Here is a 26,228-nt window from a genome sequence, read left to right on the forward strand (position 1 = left end):
GGGGAGAACGTGGAAGCTTTCTTCGTGCCCCTTCCCATATACTTTGTCCTACGCATCTCTTCCATCAGGTTGTTAATCTGCATCCATTATAATATCCATTATAAGAAACTGGTAAACATAAATAAATGTTTCTCTGAGTTATGGGAGTTGCTCTACCAAATTAACTGAACCACGGAGGGGGTCGTGGGAACCTCCAATCTATAACCCACAGGTCAGAAGCACAGGTGACAACTTGGACGTTCAATTAGTATCTGAAGTGGAAGGTTAGAGGTTGGGGATAGCCTTGAGCACTTAACCTATGAGAGATGATACTATCTCTAGATAGGGTCAGAATTAATTATTTGGTGGTCTTGGGGAAAAAAACACATCAGCATTAGTGTCAGACTTGGAGTATGGTATGGAGTATGGTATGCATATGCCTGCCATATGGTATGATGCATATGGTATGAATCACTTAATTACCAGTCACAGATCAAATGCAGTGTTGTATGTGCACAAAGCATCATCATGCAGTGTTGTATGTGCACAAAGCATCATCATTGTCCAATTAAAATATAAGTTAGTAAAATGAAACTTCAAAGCTTTATAAGTATTTCAGTTGGTAAAAGCTCTTGTCAAAGGCTCTTACTATTTACATGTCTCACTAATTTAAATAATCTATTACATTCAAATAATCAATTGCTCTCCATCCAGAAAAAAACATCTCACATTTCTTTTTTTAAAACTTCCCTTGGAAAGGTAAAGAGGATGTACCAAGAAAGCCCTTTCACTGAGTCCATTTAAGATGTGAAAAGACTACACAATGTATTTTAAATGGAATGCCTAAAAGTTAAAAGAAATCTTATGTCTCTAAATCTTACCTGATTAAATTCTGGCAGACCTGGCATCCTGCAGTACATCTAAATTAAAGAAATAAACTCTGTTATTTTACTGATATATTTGAAAACATATTTAATAGCTATACAGTAAATATCTGCTATCTTCCATAGTCTGGAAATCAGGATTTGCTGAGTAGTCATACATCATTCCCCAAATATTCCCATGTCATTTATGAAATATAGTTATGCTACAGCAACTATGACTTAATTTACAAGCGTCTGGAACCGAAAGACCTGGATTTAAGTCTCATTGACTTAAAGATTCTTCTAAGCCTTAGTTTTCACATCTAAAAATAATATCTGCCCCATAAAGGTATTAAAAGGATTATCTGAGATAACGTATGAAAAGTATCTTAAAGTACCTGGTACATAGCATTATTACATGTATAATAATGGTATCTATTATTATATTGTAAAGATGAAACAATTCTTGAAAATCAAGTAAGAAAATATACATATACAAACAATTTTAAAACCATAAAACACTATCAAATCAAGGGACAGTTGCTATTATTTTAAATCATTCCTTTTTGTGATTCAAAAGAACCTTCTGGGGGCTGCCAGTTAGCTCAGTTGGTTAGAGTGTGGTGCTCTTAACAACAAGGTTGCCGGTTCAACCCCCACATGGGCCCTCCACAACTAGATTGAAACATCTATTTGACTTGGAGCTGATGGGTCCAGGAAAAACACACTTAAACAAAGAAAAGAAAAGAAAAAAAGGAAGAACCTTCTGGATTTAGGGGCTAGCACTGTGGTCATCAGTGGTCACATTTTAGGTGTAAAAAAGTTTGAACTAGAAGAGAAGTCTAGTTAAAATAATGAGGGGAAAGGTAGTGTTCATAGAATCAGAGTCTTTCTAAATAATTCAGAAATGAATAGTCAGGCCTTTCATTTCTTCCTGTCCCAGACTTTTGGGAATATCTTTTCTCAGAAGTTTTACTTCAACAAGCTCAAAAGAGAAGGAAAAAGACATTGTAATCAAGTCTATCAAATTTATTTCTTACTAGAAGCTACAAAAAGAATCAATAAAAGACAAACTTTTATTTAAATTTAAAATAGTGAACTACCACCCTTTCCTGTGTACCACCATAAGGAAGAACCACGTATAGAAGCTACAATTTTGAGAATCTTACAAGGCTCTAAGAAAAATGTTGGTGCAAGAGGAATAGTCATAATCATCCATTAACTTTTTTATCACACAAAAATGGAGACTTCTTTTTTCCCCATAAAATGTAGTATATCTTGGACCAGTAATGGAATTATGATCATTGATATTCTTCTTGAGTCTATGGGCTAGTGACCTATAGTTTATCACTTTTCATGAGGTTCAAGGTGATTGTGAAGATTGTTTTCCATTTTATAGGAGACACCTGAGCTCAATCTGCCTTCCATTGCAGCCACCGTGCCATTACAAGATGTCATAAAAGAGCATTTTATAAGGTAAAAGGAGAATTTCTAATCACAAGGCTTGTAAGCTACAGGTAATTCAGTGAGGGTGGGACTAATCAATATTTAACAAAGACAAGGAACACTATTTTAGTCATCCCCAAAGAACTAGAATTTCACTAACCTCACCATGCTACCTTTCACAAGCACATAGCTGTGAGTGCTAAACTTCAAATGAAGAAAAGACCAAATGCTCAAAGGGATATAAAAATCATGTGGTCTCCTAATTAAAATACAGTTGAACCTTAAACACTGGGTTTGAAGTGTGCAGATCCACTTATCCATGGATATTTTTCAATAAACATACAATTGGCCCTCATATCCCCAGCTTTCTCATCCCCAGCTTTCACATCCTCAAATTCAACAGTATTTATGATCCCAGACTGGGAACCCAAGATGTGAAGGGACGACCGTATGCAGTGTTCTATGCCATTTCATAAAACGAACTTGAACATCCGCAGATTTTGGTAGCTGAAGCAGTCTTGGAACCAATCTCTCTCAAACACTGAGGATAATTAAGTTTTAAGGAAATCGAAAGTTATACATGGATTTTTGACTGTATAGGTGGTCAGCGAAAATAGCCTCCATGTTGTTCAAGGGTCAACTGTACTGCTCTTCTATTTTCCTTTCCATTTCTTTTCCTCAAAGTCAATACCACCCAGTCTTATTTCATGGACCCAATCACCCTGCAGAAATTTTTCATAACTCATCCCACCCATCCTTTACTGGCTGCTGTTCTGAATTTTGTTCTGCAAGTAGAGTTTGCAAAGCATTGTCAAGAACTCAGAGCAGTCAAACTCAAATCATGTTATCTGCTCAAGTGAAAAGCCTATGGGAGGAAAATGGAACTAAAATTAATTGTGCATAATCTGAGCAAAATATCCTGAAGTATCCTGGTATTTTCCAAAGATACTTCAGTTGGGGATAAAGTACATTCACAATAATTTAAATATTCAATATTCAGAAGCTGTAAATTTTTTATCCAAACCCGATGGAATGGCTGCAGCAGTAGATATTTCCCTGACACCTATCCTCTTACTAAGAGGTACAGGAGCATCAAAAATAAAACAACTAAGCGAAATCTACCACAATATTAACAGTGGCTCCACCACAATATTAACAGTGGATACCATTATGATGCACTTTTTTTCTCTATATTTCATTAAGTCATTTAACAGATGTTTCTCAGGAGCCTACTATATGGCAGGCACTGTCTAGTAGGCCCCCGGGTTGGAGTGAGTTACAAAATTGACAAGGTTCCTGTTCTTACCAGAAAATCTGCTAATAATTTCTATAATAATCATGTATGATTTTTATAAAGACAAAGAGACAAACCAATTAAAATAAATACTAACTTTATGAACATTGTCAAATCGTTTAAACAAGTCATATCTTTAAGTTTCGAAAAACAGTCTTCCAAGTACTGTTGCTTTAAAAAGAAAAATACAATTAAAAATTGTACCTGTGAGGGTCTTTAGAGCTGGGTATGATTTTGTTACATTCTCTCTTGTCGAACACTCCTTCAATCCAGGATTTCTGGGACTAAACAGAAAATGTTATTTTTATATTCTAATTAAGTGAGAAAACAGTGTAACTACAATAGCTCAGGTAAGCAAGATATATTTAGATATCATGGAAACTAATTAAAATGCCAAGACCAACCCCAAACAGGCTAAACATTTACTGGTTTCTAGTACAGACAACAAAGACACATACAAAGCAAATGAGAACACAAAAACATTAACAAAGTTAATTGGTCCATAATCTCATCTTAAGTGAAAGATCCCTAAATGCACAGAACTCTAGCAAAGAAGTAAAGCTATAACTGATGTGTTCTATTAATTCCACTATAAATTATTTTTAAATCTTACACCACAATCGTACAGAGGGAATATCAAGCTCTCAAACTTCAATTCTCACTCATTATGTCCCACTTTGGCTAAAATTTCAGGACGCTGGAAAGAGTATCAGAAGAGAAAATCAACCTCAACAAGATTCTGTTAAAAAATAAAAGAAAAAAAAACTTTAAACTAAAATGGATCAGGAGGATACAAAATGAAGAATGTTCCCTCAGAAGAGCTTAAGAACTGAGAGACTGATTCCTGTAAATGTCTGATTTACAGAAGACTGACACTTATCTCCTGATCAATGAAAGTTTGTCGAGAATCATTTCCCATCCTCAAGCCAATAATAGATAGGTCTTGCTTATACCTTTTACTAAAAAAAAAAAAAAAAAAAAAAAAAATAGTTATATGCTTGAGGTGTGACTACCCACCATGACCTACCCAGTTAGAAATTTATGATCAGATCATCCTGTGAGGTTACTTTCTCTCACTGGACTTGTCACTTTTATTACAGAACCACTTTTTCGTCCACAATACACATATATGTATTCGAGCAGTGATGAAAGGGTAGTGAGCCAGAATCTACAAGGGGGTTTTTCCAGACTTTCTGTTAGTGCAGTCCCCATCTCATTCTTACACCTACTACTCAAGCTACAGTTGAAGGAAATGTCCTGGGCCAGAAAACGTGTTACAAATCCAGCTGTGGAAACTCATTATCACACTGTCCACAGGTTTCCAGATGATTACGGAGGAGTTTAAGACACACCACCCTAAAATATGCTGTTTTGGTATATTGATTATTCAGAGCTATAGGTACTTGAAAAAAAAGCAAAAGCAGAGAGGCTTTCTTTGAACTCCCTTATCAGCCTAAAGACAGATCTTCTGAGAGGAACTCAATTGTCATAAATTCCCTCCCTGGGAGTTTCAGCAACAGGGAGGATTAACTCTTATCACAAAAGAGAATCCATACCAGAAGTGACAATCAGACAAACTTTGTCACAAACTGTCATGTCTCCCATCCACTCTTCTAAGGGCCCATTCTCTCTTTTAAAAAATCATTACTCTCTCCTAAACTGCCAACATCCCCCACCTCTTCCCTTTACTAAGACAGTAAATTCCCAAATCTCACCCTTTTGGTGATATTTACTTTTGTTTTCCTGTGATGCCCTTGGGCATTAACATAAATTTAATATTAAAATTAATAAATTTGTATATCCTTTTTTTGTTAGTCTGCTGGTTGTGTCAGTTTATTTCATAGACCCCGCTATCAAACCTAGGAGAACAGGGGAAAAGTATTTCCTCCCCTACAATTACAAATAAGGTCACTTATAGAATCCTTTACATACTTCAAAATTTAACTCATGGATCTTGCTCAATGTGCACCAACCCTAAACATAACTGTTCACTACTAAATAGAACTGTGAGCGGTTAATCTAAAAATAAAAGGCCTTTCAAAGTAGTGTTCCTGAATAGCTGTACTTATTGATCTCAAATATAATGCTTGTTGCCTCTCACTTTTAAAGGCCTTTTATTTTTAGGTTGACGTATCTGGTGTAGTTGAACAGGATCTCAATTGTCCTAATCTTCATGGTTCAGCAGCCCCTATAACCAGGTATGGTACCTTCAGAGCCTCTTTGTGCTCACCACTTCCACGACTACAGTCTCCTTGATTGTGAAGCACTCTTAGGTCAGACGTCCTTCCTTCTTGGTTGAGGTCAAATGCCTTCATTGGAGATCTGTTGAGAGTTTTTCCTTTAAGGGAGTTTTTTTTTTCTCTCCAGGAGGCAATGGCTCCAGGAGCAAGCATGAAATGGGATGCCACAGGAGCAAGGAATGCTGTTTCTCATGGGTAAGTACTCACTGAATTGCCCTCCTTTGTTTCTTTTTCTTGTTACTGTCTGTTGCTTAGCACAAGAAAAAAAATTCGTAAGGAGAGAATCCAAACATCTCCGGGACAATGAAATGAATTCTTTCATTGATAAACAGAAGTTTCTAAAAGACAAAATAACTTCTAAATTAATCATAAAAGAAATTTTGGCCATCTGAGCAGGTACTCCAAAATTTCTTACTCTTTGTCCTGCCTGAAACTTAACAAGATATTTCAAAAAATGTAACAACTCTATGTTCAGAAATTTGGCAAAATTAGAAGTCTAATAGGATTTTTTTCTAAGTCTTCTAAGGAACTTTAAAAGGCCTTTTACTTTTAGGTTAGCAGTGTAAGCAGATCCTGAACATGCTGAACAAAAGAGATAGGGGTAGATAAGGACACAGATATTGATTATTGTCTTCTGTGCATTTTAAATATATCTATAAGGAAAACTTCCCAGATCAAGTCCACAGTCAGCTTAAATCATTCCACCCTCTTATTTCTTTTGCAGCAGCAGCACACAGCAGCTCACGCCGACCTCCGGCTACTCACAGCAGCCCAGCTCCAGGGAGAGCTGTTGTTCACAATCTTAGCTGTAGAGGGCACAGCTCAATGACCCATGTGGGAATTGCGCCCCAACCACCTGAGCCACCGGGCCGGCCCAGCAACATTTTTAATGTGTTAAAAGACATTCATTAAATTAGTAAAACAATAAAGACATACAAACTTGAAAAAAATCCAGTCACAAAATTTAAAATGAACTAAACACATAAATTCAGTATCTATTTATTTTAACAAGAAATGACACAATCAGCAAGCCCTGCCACCTATTCAAAAACATTTAACAATTTCATTTATTCCCCAAACATTTATAAAATACCTAATTTTTACAAAGCACCAAGAAATGTGCCACAGGGGAGTAGCAGGTGCTCAAATAGCTCTTCATTCTGAATTTCTAAATATCTGAATTCATTCAACAAATATTTTGGGATAGACCTCCATACTGCATGCTGGGAATTCTAAGGCAAATTAGACAAGCTCTGAAAGAACTTAAAATAAAAAGGAAGACACAGATAACAAATTTGATGTGGTTAAACCTCATGTGTACCAATTAACTATTAGAAATAGCTTCAAATACGGTCCTTAATTTAGAAGCTGTGGAGGAAAAGTGGTTCTAAAGAAAGTAACCTCACAGGGTGATCTGATCATAAATTCCTAATTGGACAGGTCATGGAGGTTGGTCACTTCCCAGGCATACAGCTTTTTTAGTAAAAGGTTTATCTTTTCTTTAACCAAGCCCTGCCCATTGTTTTTGTGCCTCTAGGTTAGCACACCTTTGAAATCCCAGAGTAATCCTCTTTTTTTCAGACCTTCAAGAAAGAACATAATCTTGTAGACTATCCAGTAATCCAATCCCCACTTTGCTTTCTTTAACCTTAAAGTAATCTTCCTTACTTCCTTTCTTAATTCCAAATGCACACACACAAATAAAAACCCTTCAAAACTGTCACTCTTGGGAGCATTTGAGATCTTGCTTCCCAGCAATTGTTAGTTTTGGCTCAAATAAACTCTTATAAAAATTCTTTACAGGTTTGGAGTTTCCTACAGAGCTTGTATGTACAAATTAAGCAAACTATGCTCAACTATTCTGTTCTTTATTATAGACTAGATGGACAACTCAAGCAGGGCTATCTGGGCAAATTACTTAATTTCTTCATGCCTTGTTGGCTCATCTATTAAAAATAGAGATGATAATAATAATAATAATATGTCATAGGGCTCTTGAAAAGAATAGATAAAGGCTTATAATTCTGCCTGGGACTTACTAAGGCTCAGTAATGGTAATATCAAAGGTGAAATTTGCTTTTGGTTGGTGACCTGCGAACTTAACTTCGATGTAATTCCTTTTTTCATAGAAAAATGCTTTCTGACCTCTAAACCTTCCACCTAGGGCCTCTCATATTTCAAATGATTTTTACAGGTCCACTTTCCCCTGCTAGACTCCAGCTCCTAAAAGCCCAGTCATTCCTACTGCCCCAGGGCCCAACCCAACGATTGTTGAATGAGCAAGGAAATGAACACACTTAAAATAGAACTTCAGAAATCCATGTGCACAATTTTCCCTCCAAAGGTGTAAACAGGAAACCTGTACCATTAACAAGAACTTGGAAACTCTGCCTAAAACTCCCATATCTTACCTGCATAGCCCAATCTACACATAGGACAAATAGTCAATGTGCTGTCTTCTCTCGCTTGGAGAAGCAAACTGTCAAGGCAGTGGTAGCTGACAATGGAGATTATGACATTTTTGTAGCCATAGTGTCAGTGTTTATTAACTGGGTGTTTGTTTGTTTTTAATATACTGGGAGGTTTTGTTGTTTTTTCAATTGTTATTTGGGAGAGGAAAAGGCAGAGGACAAAGATGGAAAATAGTATTAGTCCCAGGCTCACTGTTGGTCAGTTTGCCTGCCCCTAAATTACAATCAGATTTTACATCCAATCCCAGGCCTGAAGTAAGAGTGAGGAATTGCAAAAAAATGTCCAAAGACTAAACCCCCAGCAGTAGTTATACATGAACTAATCCCTTCCCTCACTGAAAGTATTTCTACACTAGGACTTTTTCAGGGTTTCCAGATAACAGATTTTCACTCAGGGGAATCTACATTAAAATGCTTTGTTGGATGTTTTACATTTTTCACAGAACAGAAACTAAAATGACCTGTTATGCAATTAGTAACAAATACAGTACTCAAGTTGTTTGCCCATACACAGGAGTGTAATCTAAAACATGTCTTCTTTGTAGCAGCTAGGCCCTGCCACCACTGTGCTCCTAACCTGTAGCTTCCCTGTCACTTCCCTGGCTCTCCTCTCCTGCTAAGCTTTGTTTCCTGGCAATGCTTAAAACCTTCTGCCACTGCCATAGCTACTGCTGCTTCTGGAATCGCCATAGACATGTTGGTTTCATGGTTTGGCAAAGAATTGACTTCCACTAACATTCTGGGCCAGAGCTTCTGCCTCCAAAGCTTCCTCCTTTTATAAGTCCAATATTCGAAGATTGATTGTTGTAATCGCCAAAATCATTGTAGCTTCTGCCACCTCCAAAACTGCTTCCACTACCACAGCCAAAGCCGTCTCCGCTTCCTCCATTGTTATAGCTGTCATAGCTGCCACTCCCACCACAGAGTAACCAGAGCCACTTCCTCCATAACCACCATTATTACCAAATGCACTATAGCCATTCCCACTGCCATCATATCCTCCACCACTACAACTGTCACCAAAGCCACCTCAACCACTGAAGTTTCCTCTACAACCAAAGTCATTCCCACCAAAACCACTTCCTTGACAACCACTGAAGTTCCCAGAACCACTTTGACCTCTTTGGCTGGATGAAGAACTAGCCATCTCTTGCTTAGATAGGGCTTTCCTTACTTCACAGTTGCAGCCATTCACAGCATGGGATTTCTAAATGACAATCTTGCCTACAAAGTCATGGTCATCAAAAGTTACAAAAGCAAAGCCTCTCTTTTTGCCACTGCCTCAGTCAGTCATGATTTCAATCACTTCGATTTTTCCATACTATTCAAAATCATATCTTAGGTGATGTTCTTCAGTATCTTCTTTAATATCACCAACAAAAATCTTTTTCACAATTAAATGGGCACCAGGTCTTTGAGAATCTTCTCCTGAGACAGCCCTCTTTGGTTCCACAACTCTTCACGCACCTGTGTGGCCTTATCTTCATGGCTGTACCCACTGTACCCACATGTACCCACATGTACTCCATCGTGGCATAGGTGACAAACCCAAAAACTCTGGAGCACTTAGTGCTTGGATCTCTCATCACCACACAGTCTGTGAACGTTCCCCATTGCTCAAAATGGCTCCTCTGACTCTCATCGGTTGTCTAAAAGCTCAAACCTCTGATGAAGTTTCTTTTCTGCAGCTGTTCAGGCTCTTTGGGAAACTCTAACTTAGACAATGACCACGGGAGGGGTGGTTTTAATGATGCTTACTTAGTAGTGTCCACTGACAGAAAGACACGAACATTTTCATATACAGCCTTGTTGAGCAAAGGCATTTAGAACTTCAGAATGAATTCCAAGATAATATAAACTTATGAGTACATGAGTAAAACATTTATGAATTCTCCACAGAGTCTAGTGTGGAATTAGTACTCGACGGTGACCAGCCAAGTAGAGCATATAAAGGTTCAAACTAAAATGATGTCGAACCCCATTCCTACTCTCCCCAAATTGGTGAAAGCCCTCATTATATCAGTCCAAAAACACAATTTCAAATAGCAGTGACGAGACATCCTTTCCCCTACAGTCACACATACTTGAGCTTTATCCAGTCTTCTGGGGAATAAAACATGCAAACAAAACACTTATAATTTTGTATTTTGTTAAATCACTTTGATAAGAAGGGAAAAGGAAAAGGAAGCTTCCTTTATGAGTATTCTTTGCAGCTGTCCCTAGATATAAAACACAGAGCTTAACCGAATGTTGACCTATTTGTTGTATAACCACCCTAATCTGCTAAGATCTTCAAATTGGATACACTCAATGTCCTCCAATTTCCAAGCAGCAAAATATCCACGTGACTACCTATGACTATGTACAAAGATGGTCTTTATGTTCCAAACATCTTGTTAAATTATCCAAAAGTTTACTAGTACTACGTCTGAGTAAACCGCATTGTCTGAAAAATCTTTTCTAGGGGTGATTAGTGGAGCTACACTCTTAAACAACTGACTTTTAGGGAACCCACCATCTTCTGGAAAAATAAAGTCTTTATTAGGAATTACAGGGTAAAGGCAATTATATTTATGTCTTCCATAGTAAGCTTTATATATACAATGGAGATTACCTGTTTCATTTGTTCAGTGAAGTAAAGCACAAAGATCACTGCAACAAGATTTTACTTCTTAAAATTTGGTGGTGACCCAAACCACATACTTAACTTAAACAAATTCAAAATCGTTGCTAAAAGAACAAGTGAGAGGGTTAGAAGAGAAGATAAAACAAATTTTTAAGTTTGGGCAATTTCACTGCAATTTCAGAAAAGTATCTTACGCCCAAGAAAAATTCTCCAACTTTTGGGGCTTAGGGCTCCTTCATAGTCATAAAAGTTACCAAGGACCTCTAAAACTCTTTCATTTATATGTCTACCAATATTTACATATTAGAAATTAAAACTGGGATTTTTAACAAATATTGACTTGATAGTTAATTTAAAAATAATAAAAAACCTATTACATGTTAACATAAATAATATACTTTCATGAAAAAACTTTTAAGGTTTATGAGATGAGCATTGTCTTGCATTTTTTGTGTACTCTCTTTAATATCTGGCTTAAGACTGATGGATTCGCATATTTGCTTCTGCATTCAATCTGTTGAAATAAGTGGTCTTGGTTGAAGTATGTAAAGAAATAAGCTTCCCACAGACATGTAGTTGGAAAAGGAAATAGTATTTTAATAGTTTTTTTAAATACTATGGATTCGTCGTATAACCCCAGGAAAACTCCACTGTACACACTTGAAAGAATGAGTAAAAAGGGCAAATAATGTCTTAGTACCATGATGAAAATAATTTTGATTTTGAGGACCCTTTGAAAGGGCCTCAATATCCCCTAGGAGTCCTGGACCACACTTGGAGAAGCACTGCTCAGAAGCTTCTGCATGTAGGCACTAGGGTGCGCGTCAGTAAGAGACAGGATCTACTGTTTCCTAGTTTGTTTCAGGTCCCACATGCACGTCTTAGTCTGTGTATCTCACCCCAATGAGAGTATTGTAGTATTAATAGTTCAGCATCCCCCATTTAATCTGGTATTCAACTGAAGAAAGTTCCAACATTGAGAAAAAATAATTAGAGATCAAATCTTCATGTAGTTCTATACTTTATGAGCAGTGTAAGGGACTTTTGAAGGACAATTTTAACTGCATTCATTTTTAACGTTTAGCTGATTTTAGTGTCTACTACATCCTCCCTCCCGTGGATGTCACCGAAGGATGACAAATGTGAGATCAGCCCTTCTGAACCTATAGGTAGGATGTACTCTATCAGTTCATCCACTCTTTGTTTAAAATAATGATACCTCTAAGAATAGTTTTATTCATTCATTTAAATTATTGATACCTCACTAGCCTGTAAAAAAATCTCTATCAGCGAACGGGAGAAATCTTGTCCTCCTTGGGTGGTTAACCCCAAGGATTGTTAGAGTAATTTCCAGCTGTAAATTTTCATGAGCATTCCTTTAGCTGCACTTAGAATAGGCACTCCACTTCCATTTAAAAAAAATAATTATAATCACTTCAGGTAAATCTTTTACAACTATGTGCCTAATAGCCACACAGCAAAAAAACAACAGATTTGCTTGTATAATTGTTAGAAAGCTGCACTTAGTTCTTGTATCCTAAGCCCTCACCCTGTGGGACATGTTAGCCAGGCAATAACAACTTTTTTACAGGCAATTTTGCAAACAGGATAAATCCACAAGGTACAGCAGATAATACAGGGAAAAATTAAACCTCCCTCACACCCTCGTATGCCAGCCCTCCAGGTTCCTTCCCCCAAAGGAACTTCTATTACAGTTTGTTGTGTATTTTTCCAAAGATATTCTATGTATTTATAAGCATAGAGGTATATTATACACACCATTCTACATCATGCTTTTTCTTCACTTATTAATAAACTTGGATTTCCTTATATCTTTGTACACAGAGAATTGCTTCACTCTTGGGTGCTGACAAGTATTCCTTTGTATGCAGTCCCATAATTTATTTAACCAAAATACACACAGCGGAGCTTTCATGTGCATGTATATCTGCCCGATAAAAACCTACAAGTGACATTTCTAAGTTAATTCAGATATTGCCACACTGCCCTCCATACATGTTGTACACATTTATAAGCAAAAGGTATGAGTTACTAAAAACTTCTAAACAATAGACATACTGAATACAAAGCATTTTAATTGATTTAGGAAACTATACTATTTTTTATTAATACTCAACTTCCTTCCAAAAGCATTCTGAAGTGATCCAACTCCTTCAATTTAAAAATATTAAAAAAATAAAACACAGAGAGGCGGCCAGGTGGCTCACTTGGTTAGAGTGCAGTGCTCATAACAGCAACATTGCCAGTTCGATTCCCACATGGGCCAGTGGGCTGCGCCCTGCACAACTAGATTGATTGAAGAAAAAACAAAAACAAAAAAAAACCGACTTGACTTGGAGCTGATGGGTCCTGGAAAAATACTATTCCCCAATAATAAATAAATAAATAAACATCCTCAAGACCTAATTACCTCCCATAAGCTCCGCCTTCAAATACAACCACGTTGGAGATTAGGACTTCAACATGAATTTTGGGAGACACAGTCAGTCCACAACACAGGTTAACAATTTCTTCAGAACTGCCTATGCACACACCTTCACAATGCGAAGCAATTTGCTTATCCTGACTCTGTCCAAGAGCATGTGGGAAGTAGGTGCAGTTATTATCTCCATTTTACAGATGAGGACACCGAGTCAGAGAGGTTCAGTAATTTGCCCAAGGACATAGCAGCTTATAAAAATGACACTAGGATTCATATGCTGATGTCTAGCTGGAGTTCATGTTCTTAACGACTTCATTTCACCATCACTTACCCTCAGAACGTGCACCTATGCCTGTCCCTGAAGCTGTATACTTTTTTTAGGGTTTACAAAATGACTTTCCTGAATACCTGATCCCCACACAAATACTGTGAGGTCCCCAGTAGATAATAATGAATGAGATTACGCACATGAAATGCCCAGAAAAATCCCCACTATATAACATGTCCTCTGTGGGTATCCTCAGACCCATAGGGAGATATCAAAGGGTTATGAACTCCTAGAAACTGTGTAAGAGCTTTTGTGTGGATGTGAATATGTGCATTACTTAGAAAATCTCAAGAGCTGGATCAAAAATAAGTGCCACACAAAGAATCTGAATACACATTTATGCAAAGAAGATAGACAAATGGTCAGTAAACACATGAAAAAGATGTCAATATCATTAGTCATATGAACATCTAAACCACAAGGAGATACCTTTCCACACCTACCAGAATGGCTATAATCAGAAAGTCAGACAATACAAAGTGTTGATGAGGATGGGGAGAAATTGGAACTCTCATAAATTGCTGGTAAGTATGTAAAGTGGTACAGCCACTTTGGAAAACAGTCTGGCAGTTCCACAAAAGGCTAAACATAGAATTACCACATGATCCAGCAAGTCCACTTCTAGGTATCTACCCAAGCGAAATGAACTCACACTCATATGCCCACATAAAAACTTGTACACAAGTGTTCATAGCATCATTATTCATAATAGCTCAAAAGGAGAAACAACCTAAATAGCCATCAACTGTTGAATGGACAAATAAAATGTGATGTATTTGTACAATGGAATATTACTCAGCAATACAAAGAAATAAATGCTACAGCATGCTACAACATGGATGAACCTTGAAAATATGTTAAATGAAAGAAGCCAGTCACAAAAGAATACATATTTTACGAGTCCATTTATACAAAATGCCCAGAATAGGTAAATATATAGAGGCAGAAAGCAGCTCAATGGTTGCCTAGGGCTGGTGGGAATGGAGAGAGACAGCTAAGGGGTGTGGGATTTCTTTTGGGGACGATGAGTATGTTCTAAAACTGACTGTGTACAACTAATTGTACACATTAAATGGGTTAATCATATAACATACGAATTATTTCTCAATAAACCTGTTAAAAATTTAAACAGGAGACTGGCGGTCGCAGAACTAAAGAGAGAAAACGACCCATAGTGGAAAACAAAATAAACATACCCTATGTTTTTGCCCACAGGAAGAAAGCAGGCCACAAGTGTGTCTTGTTCAGTCTGTAAAGTATGTTTAAAAATCTTTTGAAACAACTAGTAAAATGTAAAGGTCAAGAGGTTTCACATTCAGGAAAACATCTGTGCATCTGCATTTTCTTTAACAAGGAAAAGAAAGGGCAATATAAGCATGATTTAGAATAAGCACCAACTAGCTAAGAGATGAACATGATTGCTCTTTCTGAAAAGCAGGAAATAATGGAGGTTTCTACTGTGTTTTAGTAATAAACCTTATGCAATTATTTGACTCTGAACTACGTGTATGTATGTACAACTTCAATAAATCTAAGAAACAAAAAGGAAAAAAAAATATCACAACCAAGTGCTCGTTTCCGTAGCACACATATTAAATTTGGAATGATACAGAGATTAGCATGGCCCCTGCACAAGGATGACACACAAATTCATGAAGTGTGCTATATTTTTAAAGAGGAAAAAAATGTACAACTGAGACTCACATCAGAATACTTTATGTAACAATGATGATTTTTCACAGGATATAGTTGCCATGCAGACTTCTGATGCGAAGAAATAATGGAGCTATAGGAAGAATGACCACTTTTATTTCCAACACTGTATGATTCTACCAGAAGATTGATGAAAGTCGCTCTGAGGATGTGTGGGTTCTTCAACTTATATTGAAAACCCATGATTAAAAACCCAGTGAGAAAGAAAAAAAGGCAAGACATATTTCAGGTCCATTATTTACCAAATGCTTGATAGTTTTGGCATAGATGTCCTACTTAAAAAAAAAAAAAATTAGCTGTGGTAGAGAACTGTAAATAGGTAAAGTAAGACCAAAATTTGTGGCATACAACCAGTATGCTGTTTGGGTCCTTCCCCTCTCCTCTGGGGTGCATGCAACTCAAATGCTATTTAAGCCCTTGTCTATCAAGGCAAGTTTAATACTACCTTAGGGTACTAGCCCCCAATTTTACCCAAAAAAAGTTCATGCCAGTTCCATCTCAAATGTTTTACAGGTGAGTGGGGTGGGGTCGGAGGGAACCTCAGAAACAGTCTTACAGCTAAACCCACATGCCAGTCAAGTCAGAATATCTTTATCAGTCGTGGAAAAATGCAAGCAGATGAAAGATGAAACAACAACATTTGCAAACAGGGGAAAAGAATTTGAAGAACTCAGTTCCCATTCTGGCAGTTAAGGGTGATCCACTTTCTCCTTAGAATGATCAAAATCATATGTATGGACAGACTACCCATGCTCTTAGTGTTTTAAAGTACTGACCTGGGTTCAAATGTGAACTGTTTTTCTCCCTCCCCTGTAAACCAGTGGGGTGGGGTATAGTGGGGTGCAAATGATATGTAGACCTCATAGGATTATTGTCAGGATTAAATAATAATCAGAAACTCTTGCAACCCGCTCAATATGTTAGGCATTATTCTAAGTGCATTGCATATGTAGCATCTCATTTAATCTTCAAATTATAAATATCATCCCATCCCCAGAGAAAGAAACCAAAGCACAGAGGTTAAGTAACTTGCCCAAGATTATAGCTAGTGCTGGAAATGGGAGGCTAATTCAGGTGATCCGGCTCCAAAGAAGTGCTTTTTCACAACCCGACTACTAGGCGGAAACGAGCTCGCTTTGTCAAGCACCTTGTACTCTGCCTAAAACACAATGTGCTCGATAAATGGTACTTACTCACACAGAGTGTGTGCCAGTCCAGACAAAATAGATAAGCGATAGCCAGGTTGAGGTTTGGCTGCCTTAGAAGAAACCAAGACATGGCCTGGGTCTCCAGTCCTTTCTCTAACTCGCCGAGCTCACGTCTTTCCCAAGTGTCCCCAGCAGCCGTGGTCGCCCTCCCTCTCCAATCCTCCAGAACTTCCTGTTGAGCTCTGCGCCAGCAGTGAAGCCCGCGCGCGGGACTCGAGGCTGCGAGTTCCCGGTGGCGCCAGGTAGGGGACGGAGCGGCGGACGGGGGTCGGTGTTTACCTTGACCTGCACTCTCATCGCTCCGGGCCTTTCGCGCGAGGCCTGCGGGGACGCACAAGGGGTCGTGCCCCTGGCCGCTCCAAACTGCACCTTCTCTCCTCCCGGATCCCAGCTCACGACACCTCCTCTGCCGCTGGCAGGGAGTGGAATCAGAGTGCTGCCTTCTCTTCTGGAAGTGTCCCGGCCACCCTAAGCTGAACCCCCGGCTCCCGTTAGGTGTCGGCTCTGACCCACTTCTGAGCTGGCCCTGGAGTGGGGACCGGGGGACCTGCCCCTTAGTAGATGCCCTGCGTTAGGCAGCCGAACTCTCAGATATGATAATCAGCTTAGAGTGCAAACCTGAGGGCTTTGGAAGGATATTTCGTAAGTCTTAGCTATTCTAGATACTAGCTAGATACTGGTGCGACTAACCCCACCCACAGCCACCCAGGGCCCTGGGCTCAGATCTGGTAAATCGCCTAAGGCCCATTGCCCTACCGACGCCTGCAGTCCAGCTTACCTGTCCGCGCTCCAATGTAGATAGGGCTTTCATCTTTGACTCTCAGGCCCCGCTATCAAAGCCTTATCTGAGCTTCTAACTTGTGGAGTCAGATCTGGGCTCCACCTCCACACGCTGCCTTTTACAGCCCCGTTCATTTGTCACAATACCTTTTGGCCTCAGTTACCTCCTGTGTAGAAAGGAGGTGATTTACCTCCTGCATAGATCAAAGAAATACAGTGACAGTCAAATGGGATGTCGACCCTCATCCTAGACATATTTTATAGTATTGTATTGTGCTTATTGAGTCAGTTTGATGGGGGGAGGCCTTGGGAGATGTAACCTAACAGCACTGCTTTTACTACCTAGGAATTACTGGGTGTGTCAAGTGACCCCTCTGTGCCTGAGTTCACTTATCTGTGCACTGGGAGTGATAGTAAAAAAAACCCACCTTCCTCAGAGGTTATAGTGAACAAAGAAATCCATAAAATATTGTACAAAAGCTTTCCTGATTTCTGTTATTTTGGGAGGGTTCCCCTGGCTAGGCAGTCTTGATAAAGGCTGTGATCAGTGACAATGGGTGTATCCCAGTATGTTGGCAGAAGTAATGCTCACTAATTACAAGTGTTGTAATTAATAATGCTAACCATTCATTCCTGATAATTGACTTTAAATTAGGGGCACCTACCCATTGAGACTATTCTAGATATGTGCCCAGTGAGCTCACGTTTGCAGATGCTGTTAGCAGTTCCCTCCCCACCCCCATTTCTTAATGGTTTTAATGAATATTTCTTTATCAGAAAACTTGAACATGTCATATGTGTATTACCATTTTGTTCTTGTTTTTCTATCAACACCTTTAATCTCCTTTCCTCTTCTTGACTTATTTTAAAATGTTAATGATCTGTAAGCAGTTAAACAGATTTAGAAGCCCCCCTAAAACCAAGTAAACACCTCTTGATTGGTGTTCCTTCATACATCTTCCCTGTCAGGTCTCTCACAGCACTGGAGATTGGGAGATCTCAGAAATGTGAAGACCCACGAAGACCAGACATTTGGAACCCCAGATTCTTAAGAGTCTTGGCGCACTGTGACTACCACCTCTTAGGTTAATCTCTTTGGTAAATTTACATGTTAGGGTGGTCATATATTCTTTTCAGATCAAGCTTCAAGGCACAGAGTTTAAAATACTAGGGCAATTCCAAGGTTTAAGGCATCTTAAACCTTGGAATTTGATTCCTAAGCTGTACCAAAAACACTAGAGGCATTTGTTGGAAGTGCAGATTCCCAGGCCCCACCCACCCAGACCATCTGTACTGAAATTTCTTGGGTGGGGCCCTGAAATCTGTATCTTTCACAATTGCATCAGTTAACTTAAAAGCTTGTCTATAAAAGTCTTCTGGCCATAAATACACCTATGTCCAGAAACTGGCCATGAAATTTAAATTTTAGAATGTTCATTAGCAGTCCAGTGTGGTTTGTTTCAGGCCAACAAATATTTCCTGAACACAGATTGTTTGTCAAGCATCCTGCTGGGCACTGGGAAAACAAAGATGAATAAGACATTGTCCAGTCTGCAAGGAGTTTGAGTTTGTAGGAGGAGAAACAATCAAAACTGAAACAGTACCTGGAGCACCATGGGTAACACTTGTCAACAGAAACACTGCTTTATTTTTTTATTTGTTGCCCTCCCTACCCCTTTCTTCCTTTTCCCACTCTTTTCTGTTATGTTTTCTTTTTTTGTTAGACCTCCCTTTTTTACCATGGATATTATGTCTTATTCCTGATCAAACATGGTTTTAAGATACTGCTCCAACTTTTAAGGTCAACCTAATGATTTCAGAATGGAGGGGAATAGCTGATTTCTCAGTAGAGAAAAATTGGTATAACGACATTTTTTTTTTTTAACTTGGAAAGATCTTAATGAGTCCCAGCAATTGGAAGCCACTAAAGGGTAGTTTCAAATGTATGCAGTCTTCTGAAAAAAATTGTTTCAAGCTTGGATTTGGTTTTGCTTCAGTTTCCTTTATTTAAACAAGGACAAGAATTGTTGAGAGTTTTGCACAGTAATACTTCCCAATCTCTCTGGACAGCCCAGGGGGGAAAAAAAAAGAGAAATAAATAGCTCTATGTCTTTGCACCAAGTAAAGAAAGGGCACCATGGGAAAATTCTTGCCCAATCCATCATGGTACATTGTCATCTCTGGTTTATTGCCACCACTTCCCTTTCAGAAGCATAAAGGAAACAAAATAAAGGCAGTAGTAATCTGAAGGGGGTAATGGAAACTGTGATAAGCCTAGAGGGCAGTCCACAGTGGGGTAAGTTCCACAAGCGGGGAAAGATATGAGTTACTCATTTAAGAAGTCGGATAAAGGCGTATTGCCAGTAATGAGGACTGAAATTCAGCTCTCCTCAAGCCATTCCTGTATAACTGCTTGTTTTCAGACTTTCCTATTCAAAGCTAAGGTGTTGAATTTGAGTTCCATCCATTCATTCCCCTCAACTGCTACAAATCAAATTTCCTTTTGAAATAAAGCAATATTTTCTTCTACTTGCTGAATAAATTTTTCTCTTATTCATTGCTTCTGTGGCACTATGCTCCCAATGTGTTTCTCTATTTGCTATGAAAACAGATTATTACATATTTTTCCTGTCACATAAGCAAAGATTAAAATATTCATGGTTGGCAAGGTGGAGAAACAGCGACCCTCAAATACTTCTGGTGAGAATTTTAAATGACAGCCTTTTTGAAGGCATTTTAATGACCTGGATTCAGGGTGTATCCTTTCTCATCACAATCCAGTCCTAGCACTTCATACTTCAGAAATACACAAAGATACATGTATAAGAATACATGTAGTAGCACTCTTTGTAATGAAGATTGCTAATAATCCAAATAGCCATCAGTGGACATTTAGATAAAGAAGCTGTGTTAATAAACCATACCATGAAACAGCATATAGTTTTTAAAAGAATGCATTAGATCTAAATGTACAGACATGGAAAGGGAAAACAGCAACTAGGAAATGATTCCATTTTTTAAAACTTACATGTGTAAGTAGTGTGAAAAACGATGGGGTTCTACAGAAAGTAACCTCACAGGGTGATCTGATCAGAAGTTCCTAACTAGACAGGCCATGGTGGGTAGTCATGCCCCAGACATAGAAAAAGCTTTATCTTTGCCTTAATCCATCTCTGTCCCTTGTTTCTGTGTGTCTAGGTTAACACACCTTCAAAATGCCTTTTTCAAAGTAACCACCCTCAAGAAAGCCTGTAATCCTGTTAACTATCCTGAAAACCAATCCCCGCACCCCTTGCTTTCCACCTTCATGTAATCTTCCTTACTTCCTCCTTAATTCCAAATGCATAAAAGAAGCTGCAAACTGCCATTCTCTGAAACATTTTTCTCAGTCTATTGAGATCTTGCTTTTAGGGAATATCCTCTGTTTTGTTTAAATAAGTTTTTATATAAATTTTCTACAGGTTTGCACATTTTAACATCGACATTGTCACAGGAAAGTTCTAGAAGAATATATGCCAAACTGTTAACAAGGAGAGACATACTAAAAATGTATTCATTGCTTATCTGAAATTCAAGTTTTATCGCTTCTCGGCTTTTTGGCTAAGATCAAGTGAAATTCAAGTTTAATTGGGCACCTTATCACACAAGATTGTTACACAAGCCTACATGGGTTGCTTCAGGCAGCTGTGGGTGCTCCTTAAAAGTGCATTACAAACATTGACACTGAGCCTAAGCTCCTTTAGAACTGTACCTTCACATTTAATTTTGAATGATTCTTGAAGAGAAGAAAGGAGGAATATTAAGATTGATTGAGTGCCTGTACCAAAGTGCCAGGTCAGCTGACAGATGCCATTTTCTTCAGCTTCTTGAAAACAAACACAGTTGAGACTATAGTTTGTTCAATGACCACAAACTCCTCCCATCCCAGCAGCATACCATTTTACAATGTGACTTTGCAAAAAGCCCTCCTATGCTGAGGCCCAGTCTCTTCTCCACAACCTTGAATCTGAGCCGGACTTGTAGCCAAAATGACATGGTTTAAGTTACTGAGCCTGTGCTGCAAGTGGCCTTGCAACTTTGACCTTCACCCTATTCAACTCTGCTCAGAGACCACCATCCTGGGGAGAAAGACACTTGGAGAAACCAGCCAACCCTCAGAACCACATAGCCAACCCTCGGAATCATGAGACATAATCAACTGGTATTTCAAGCCACTAAATTTGGAAGTTGTTTGTTGTGCGGCAATAGGTAACCCAGTTTATTTTCTCATTGTTTTCCTCAGTGTTTTCTGCACAAAATCTCTTTGAGGATTCACTAAGCGTCAGAAGTCTTTATCATGAGTATCACTTGTGTCACAGCTCATCAGGTGTGAAGCCAATGAAAATTTAAACAGAGGCCTGAGTGGTGATAAAGGTCCATTGTTCTTTGTTTTTTTGTATTTTTTACGCACACCTTGAACATAATGAGCATTCTTTAAAAATTTAGTTGGATGACTGACTGAACCAGAACTTGGTTTTTGTTACTTATATATCTGCAACAGAAAACCTCAGTGGACCACATACAACAAAAAAAGATGGGCAGTGAATCTGCAGAAAATTCAAAGTCCTCGGTAAAGTTTGTAGGAGTCGTAAGGTTGGGTAAGACTTGTGTTTTCCCTGAGACTGTCAGACAAAGTACAAGCTTATCCCATTAAAAAAAAAAAAAATGTAAGAGAAGTATATAGGCTTTTGTGGGAATGTTGGGATATTGGCGAACTTTTATACCCCATGTTGTACAATGCCTTTGCCTATTATATCGCCTACTTAAGAAGTGATATATATATTGGATCAGGGAGCAAAACAATAGGCTACTTTGAGAAAGCAAAAATACTGGTCAAACAGATTAAAGCTCTTGGAATCTCCCACATGGGGTTGCCATTTGAATTAAATGTTTCAGTAACCTCGAAAGGTATAAGCTGGGCATTATGACACACACAGCAAAGGAGCAACTGCCCCTTTGATTTTTGGTCCCAACTATGGAAGAGGGCATAGATCATATGATACCCCAATAGAACAGCAATTATTGGCAGTGTGTACAGTGCTCCTGCAGGTGGAGTCTCTTCTGAAAGAACAGCCAGTTACAGTAAGAACTTCCCATGTGGATTGACATGTTTCACCTACCAGCCTCTGCCATGACTCAGGCTCCTTCGCTGACTAAATGGCATGCCTATTTACAACAGAGGAATACTCTGTTTCCAGAAATGCAGAAACTATTAGATCCTGTTGAATATGTAGAACCTCTTGCTTCAACCCCTGTGTTGGCCCCTGTAACCTGCAAAGGAGTAAGGAAAATTCCGGCTGGCGACCGGTACACTGATGACCCTAGCTGGGGCAACCTGCCTACCTGGATGGCAGTTGCCATTCAACCACACTGAAACTATCTAGATGGAAACCGGAACAAATCATAGTAGCCAATGGGCCAAGTTAAGAGTAGTCTGGTTGGTAATCATGCACGAACCTTGGCTGCTGACCTTGTGTCCTGACATTTGGGCCGTTCAGGACGGATGGACTCTGTGGCTTGGACAAGGGAGGCAACGGGGTGGATGATCATGAACAAACCTCTACGGTTACAAGAAATGTGGAAAGACATTTGGACTCGCTTGCAAGAACCTGATGCAAATCTTGTTTTCCTTGTCCCTGCCCATAAGGTATCCATAGCTCTAGGTAATCAGGAAGCAGATGCATTCGCAAAAATACACTTTATCAACTGACCTATCAGTGGACACAACAAATTTGGTACATCGGAAAAGAGGACACCAAAGCATCCAGGTAGGATGGTGCCTAGCTAAGGCGGAGATGCTGGAGCTTCAGCTAAGGGGAGCAACACAAGCAAATTGATACACAGGCTCCCTTCCCTAGAGTGAGGGTTACAAATATGCCGAGGTGCGTGTTGACACTGCCTCTGGTTTAACTCAAGCCTTCCCATGTCAGCAGGCTAATCCAGCCACTACCATAAAGGGACTAGAAAAGCTAAGTATTATGTATGGGTACTCCGTCAAATAGATAGTGACCAGAGGTCACATTTCAAAAGACATGATGTACAAGAATGGACAAAGGAACGTGATATTGAATGGAGGTTTCACCTCCCCTATAACCTGCAAGTAGCTGGGCTGTTGGGATGGGAAAATGGTGTTTTTAAGCAACAGATAAAATGACTCACTGGAAAACCTACCTGGGCCAGGTGGAATATGGTGCTTTCCCAAGTGTTAATACATTTAAATAAAACCAACCTGTGGGGCCTATTGGCCCACATGCCAGATTAGGAACTCAGACTGAATCACTCAATATACAGTAAAGGTGTGGCAAACAAAGGACACGGCAACAGTCTCGATGCTTGTCATGGGCCAACAAACTATCACAATGAAGGCACTAAGCCCTATTGTCCTCAGAACGGGGACCATTTACTGGAATCTGCAATGGGACGTTCCGCCAAGATGGGTCAGTTACTTCACCCTGCTGAATGGAGAGGCTAAATCTCCAGTAGGATCCTATAATCCACATGCAGTCAGGACCCATGGAGACAAGCTACATGTGGATCTGTACACACACTGTTGAAAGAGGGGAGAAGGTAGGGGTCTTGGTCTGGCGTAGTCTTCCCTCTATACACCTGCTCAGGCCAGAAAACACCACCTCCCCTGGCCAACGTGTATGGCCAACACAGCCTGGCCATCTTCACAAAGTGGCAGCTAAATTAACATCCAAAAATCCGACTACAAGTGTCATAGTCACAGAAGAAGAAGACCTCCTAATTCAAGTCCCTACTAAATATTAGTCTTTCCAACCTTAGACATCTGCTGTTCCTGTGGTGTCTGGTTACAAGGGGGCACCTGTGCCATCATGAAAACTGAATGTTGTGTTTTTATACCAGGTGAATCTGCAAATGTTTCTTTTTTGTTAGCACATATAAAAGCTCAAGTAAATACTCTGAGGGATCCAACCCCAACCTTAGACAACCGATTGGCACACTGGTTCAGGTCCTAGGGGGCATGATGGAAAAAAACTGTTGCTAATAGTTGGATTGCTTCTCTTGCCTTTCTTTCTTTTTCTTTCTTTCTTTCTTTCTTTTTTTTTTTTTTTTTTTGCATATATCTATATTGTTGCTATGGACTGTGTCTCCACTGTGGTCAGTCAGTTGGCAACCGAATGAGCTACCTATCTGCTAATGAAGCCCCTTGTGGACCACTCAGGGCACCTTGCAAAAGAGAGGGGTGCATGTGATTGTAAGAGCCAGTCACAAGGGGTGGAGTGTAGAGGAAAGATTGTTCCATGATATGACTGCTGCCAGACCCACAAGCTAGATCCAGGCCAACACAGAGATTGCTTCCTATAAATCATTGCTGTCCTCATAACAAGGGCAAATTTGGACATAGAGACATGCATAGAGGGGAGGTAATATGAAGACACAAGAAAACGTTCTCGAATCCAAGGAGAGAGGCCTGGAACAGGTGCTTCTCTCACAGCCTTCAGAAAGCACATACCCTGCTGACACCTTGATTTTTGACTTCTAACTTCCAGAACTTTGAGACAATAAAATGTCCATTGTTTAAGCCATCCATTTATGGCAGCCCTAGCAAACTAATACACTTCCCTACCATTTAGATTCATGGAAATTCTTCTACAATCCTATCTTTTAACAAAGAGCACCATAACTCCTTGTTTGCCTAAAAGGGACCCAGATTATGCTTTTTGCACAGGCATAAATATTAATAGCACCCCCTTTTATTCTCAAAAGGGTCCATGTTTATATAGTCATTCTAACTCTCTCATCACCCACAACCCATTTCCATTCAGCCAGGAGTTTCTTTGCAATCACTTTGGTACCTCTGAATATTAACAGGTCTCCTTTGGTGCAAAGACAAAAGGGATATTCATTTAAAATCTGTCACAGATTTTTGTTCTGTTTTGATTAGATTGTACACCCTGTAAAGATAGGAACTGCTTCTTTCTTGTTTTTGCAGAACCTAGCATTTATATGGTCCAGCATGCAAGAAATGTTTATTCAACCCAATTACATTAAAGTGGGAGCTTTGTTATCTCTATTCTTTACAAAAGTATCATACTTGCTGCAAATTGCCCTTTCTTACTTTAAAAGTTATCAGAAAATGGATGCAAATTGCTAAGAATCTATATTTTCTGCAGCTCAGGAATTCTGATTTTTTTAAAAAAATGAAGAATAAGCAAGTTGAAGCATTTTATATTTTATGGCATTAGTATGCTTAGGCCAGCATGAGTATATCTACAGGGTAAAGCAGCATGAGTTTATGTACAGGGCACACGTATTAGTATCATATTCATATTTCCATAAAATATTTCACAAAATTGTAACTGCATAATGGAAATCAAAAACCACAAAAGGAAATGAATGCCACTGCAAATAATACAACTTATCACTGTGATAAGCAGAGATTAGAAGACAAACATTTTCATGTGGGCAGTAAACTATATCTAAAGGGCATGGCAGAGTATGTATAAATTTTATAGGCTTAAAGTCCCATCTAGGACAGCACAGAGGACCCAGAAAGCCCAATCTCTGCTGTTTGAGACTCTATGCAAACATGGGAAAGGATCTGTGATCATGACCATGGGACCAAAATCATTATCAGGACCACCCACTCCTGAAAGCAAAAGTACTCAGAGATACTGGATACTTGCCCTTCTTTCTTCCCCTGTTGGGGATAAGCACTTACTGACAGCAGATTTCATTCAGGAACTTGTAGAGACTGATATTTGTCAATATGGCTTTAATGGAAGTGCAGGGTTTTCAATACAACCTTCTGGAATGGTGATATAAACCCAGTG

At 39.1% G+C, this 26,228-nt stretch overlaps 1 protein-coding gene across 1 annotated transcript in view; it reads right to left on the bottom strand.

The window, feature by feature from the left end:
- The window catches only part of TRPM6 (transient receptor potential cation channel subfamily M member 6), a 119,091-nt gene extending 101,885 nt beyond the window's left edge, over nucleotides 1-17,206 (bottom strand). The window contains exons 1-3 of the mRNA XM_081066275.1: nucleotides 16,891-17,206; nucleotides 3,787-3,866; nucleotides 861-899 (exon numbers count right to left, since the gene is read on the bottom strand). Coding sequence (XP_080922401.1) covers nucleotides 861-899; nucleotides 3,787-3,866; nucleotides 16,891-16,908 — 137 coding nt within the window. The 5' untranslated portion in view covers nucleotides 16,909-17,206. The remainder of the gene's footprint in view (nucleotides 1-860; nucleotides 900-3,786; nucleotides 3,867-16,890) is intronic.
- Between the last annotated feature and the right edge of the window lie 9,022 nt (nucleotides 17,207-26,228).

The sequence above is a fragment of the Rhinolophus hipposideros genome (genome assembly GCF_964194185.1).
Source record: "Rhinolophus hipposideros genome assembly, chromosome: 11".
Taxonomy (NCBI): Eukaryota; Metazoa; Chordata; class Mammalia; order Chiroptera; family Rhinolophidae; genus Rhinolophus; species Rhinolophus hipposideros.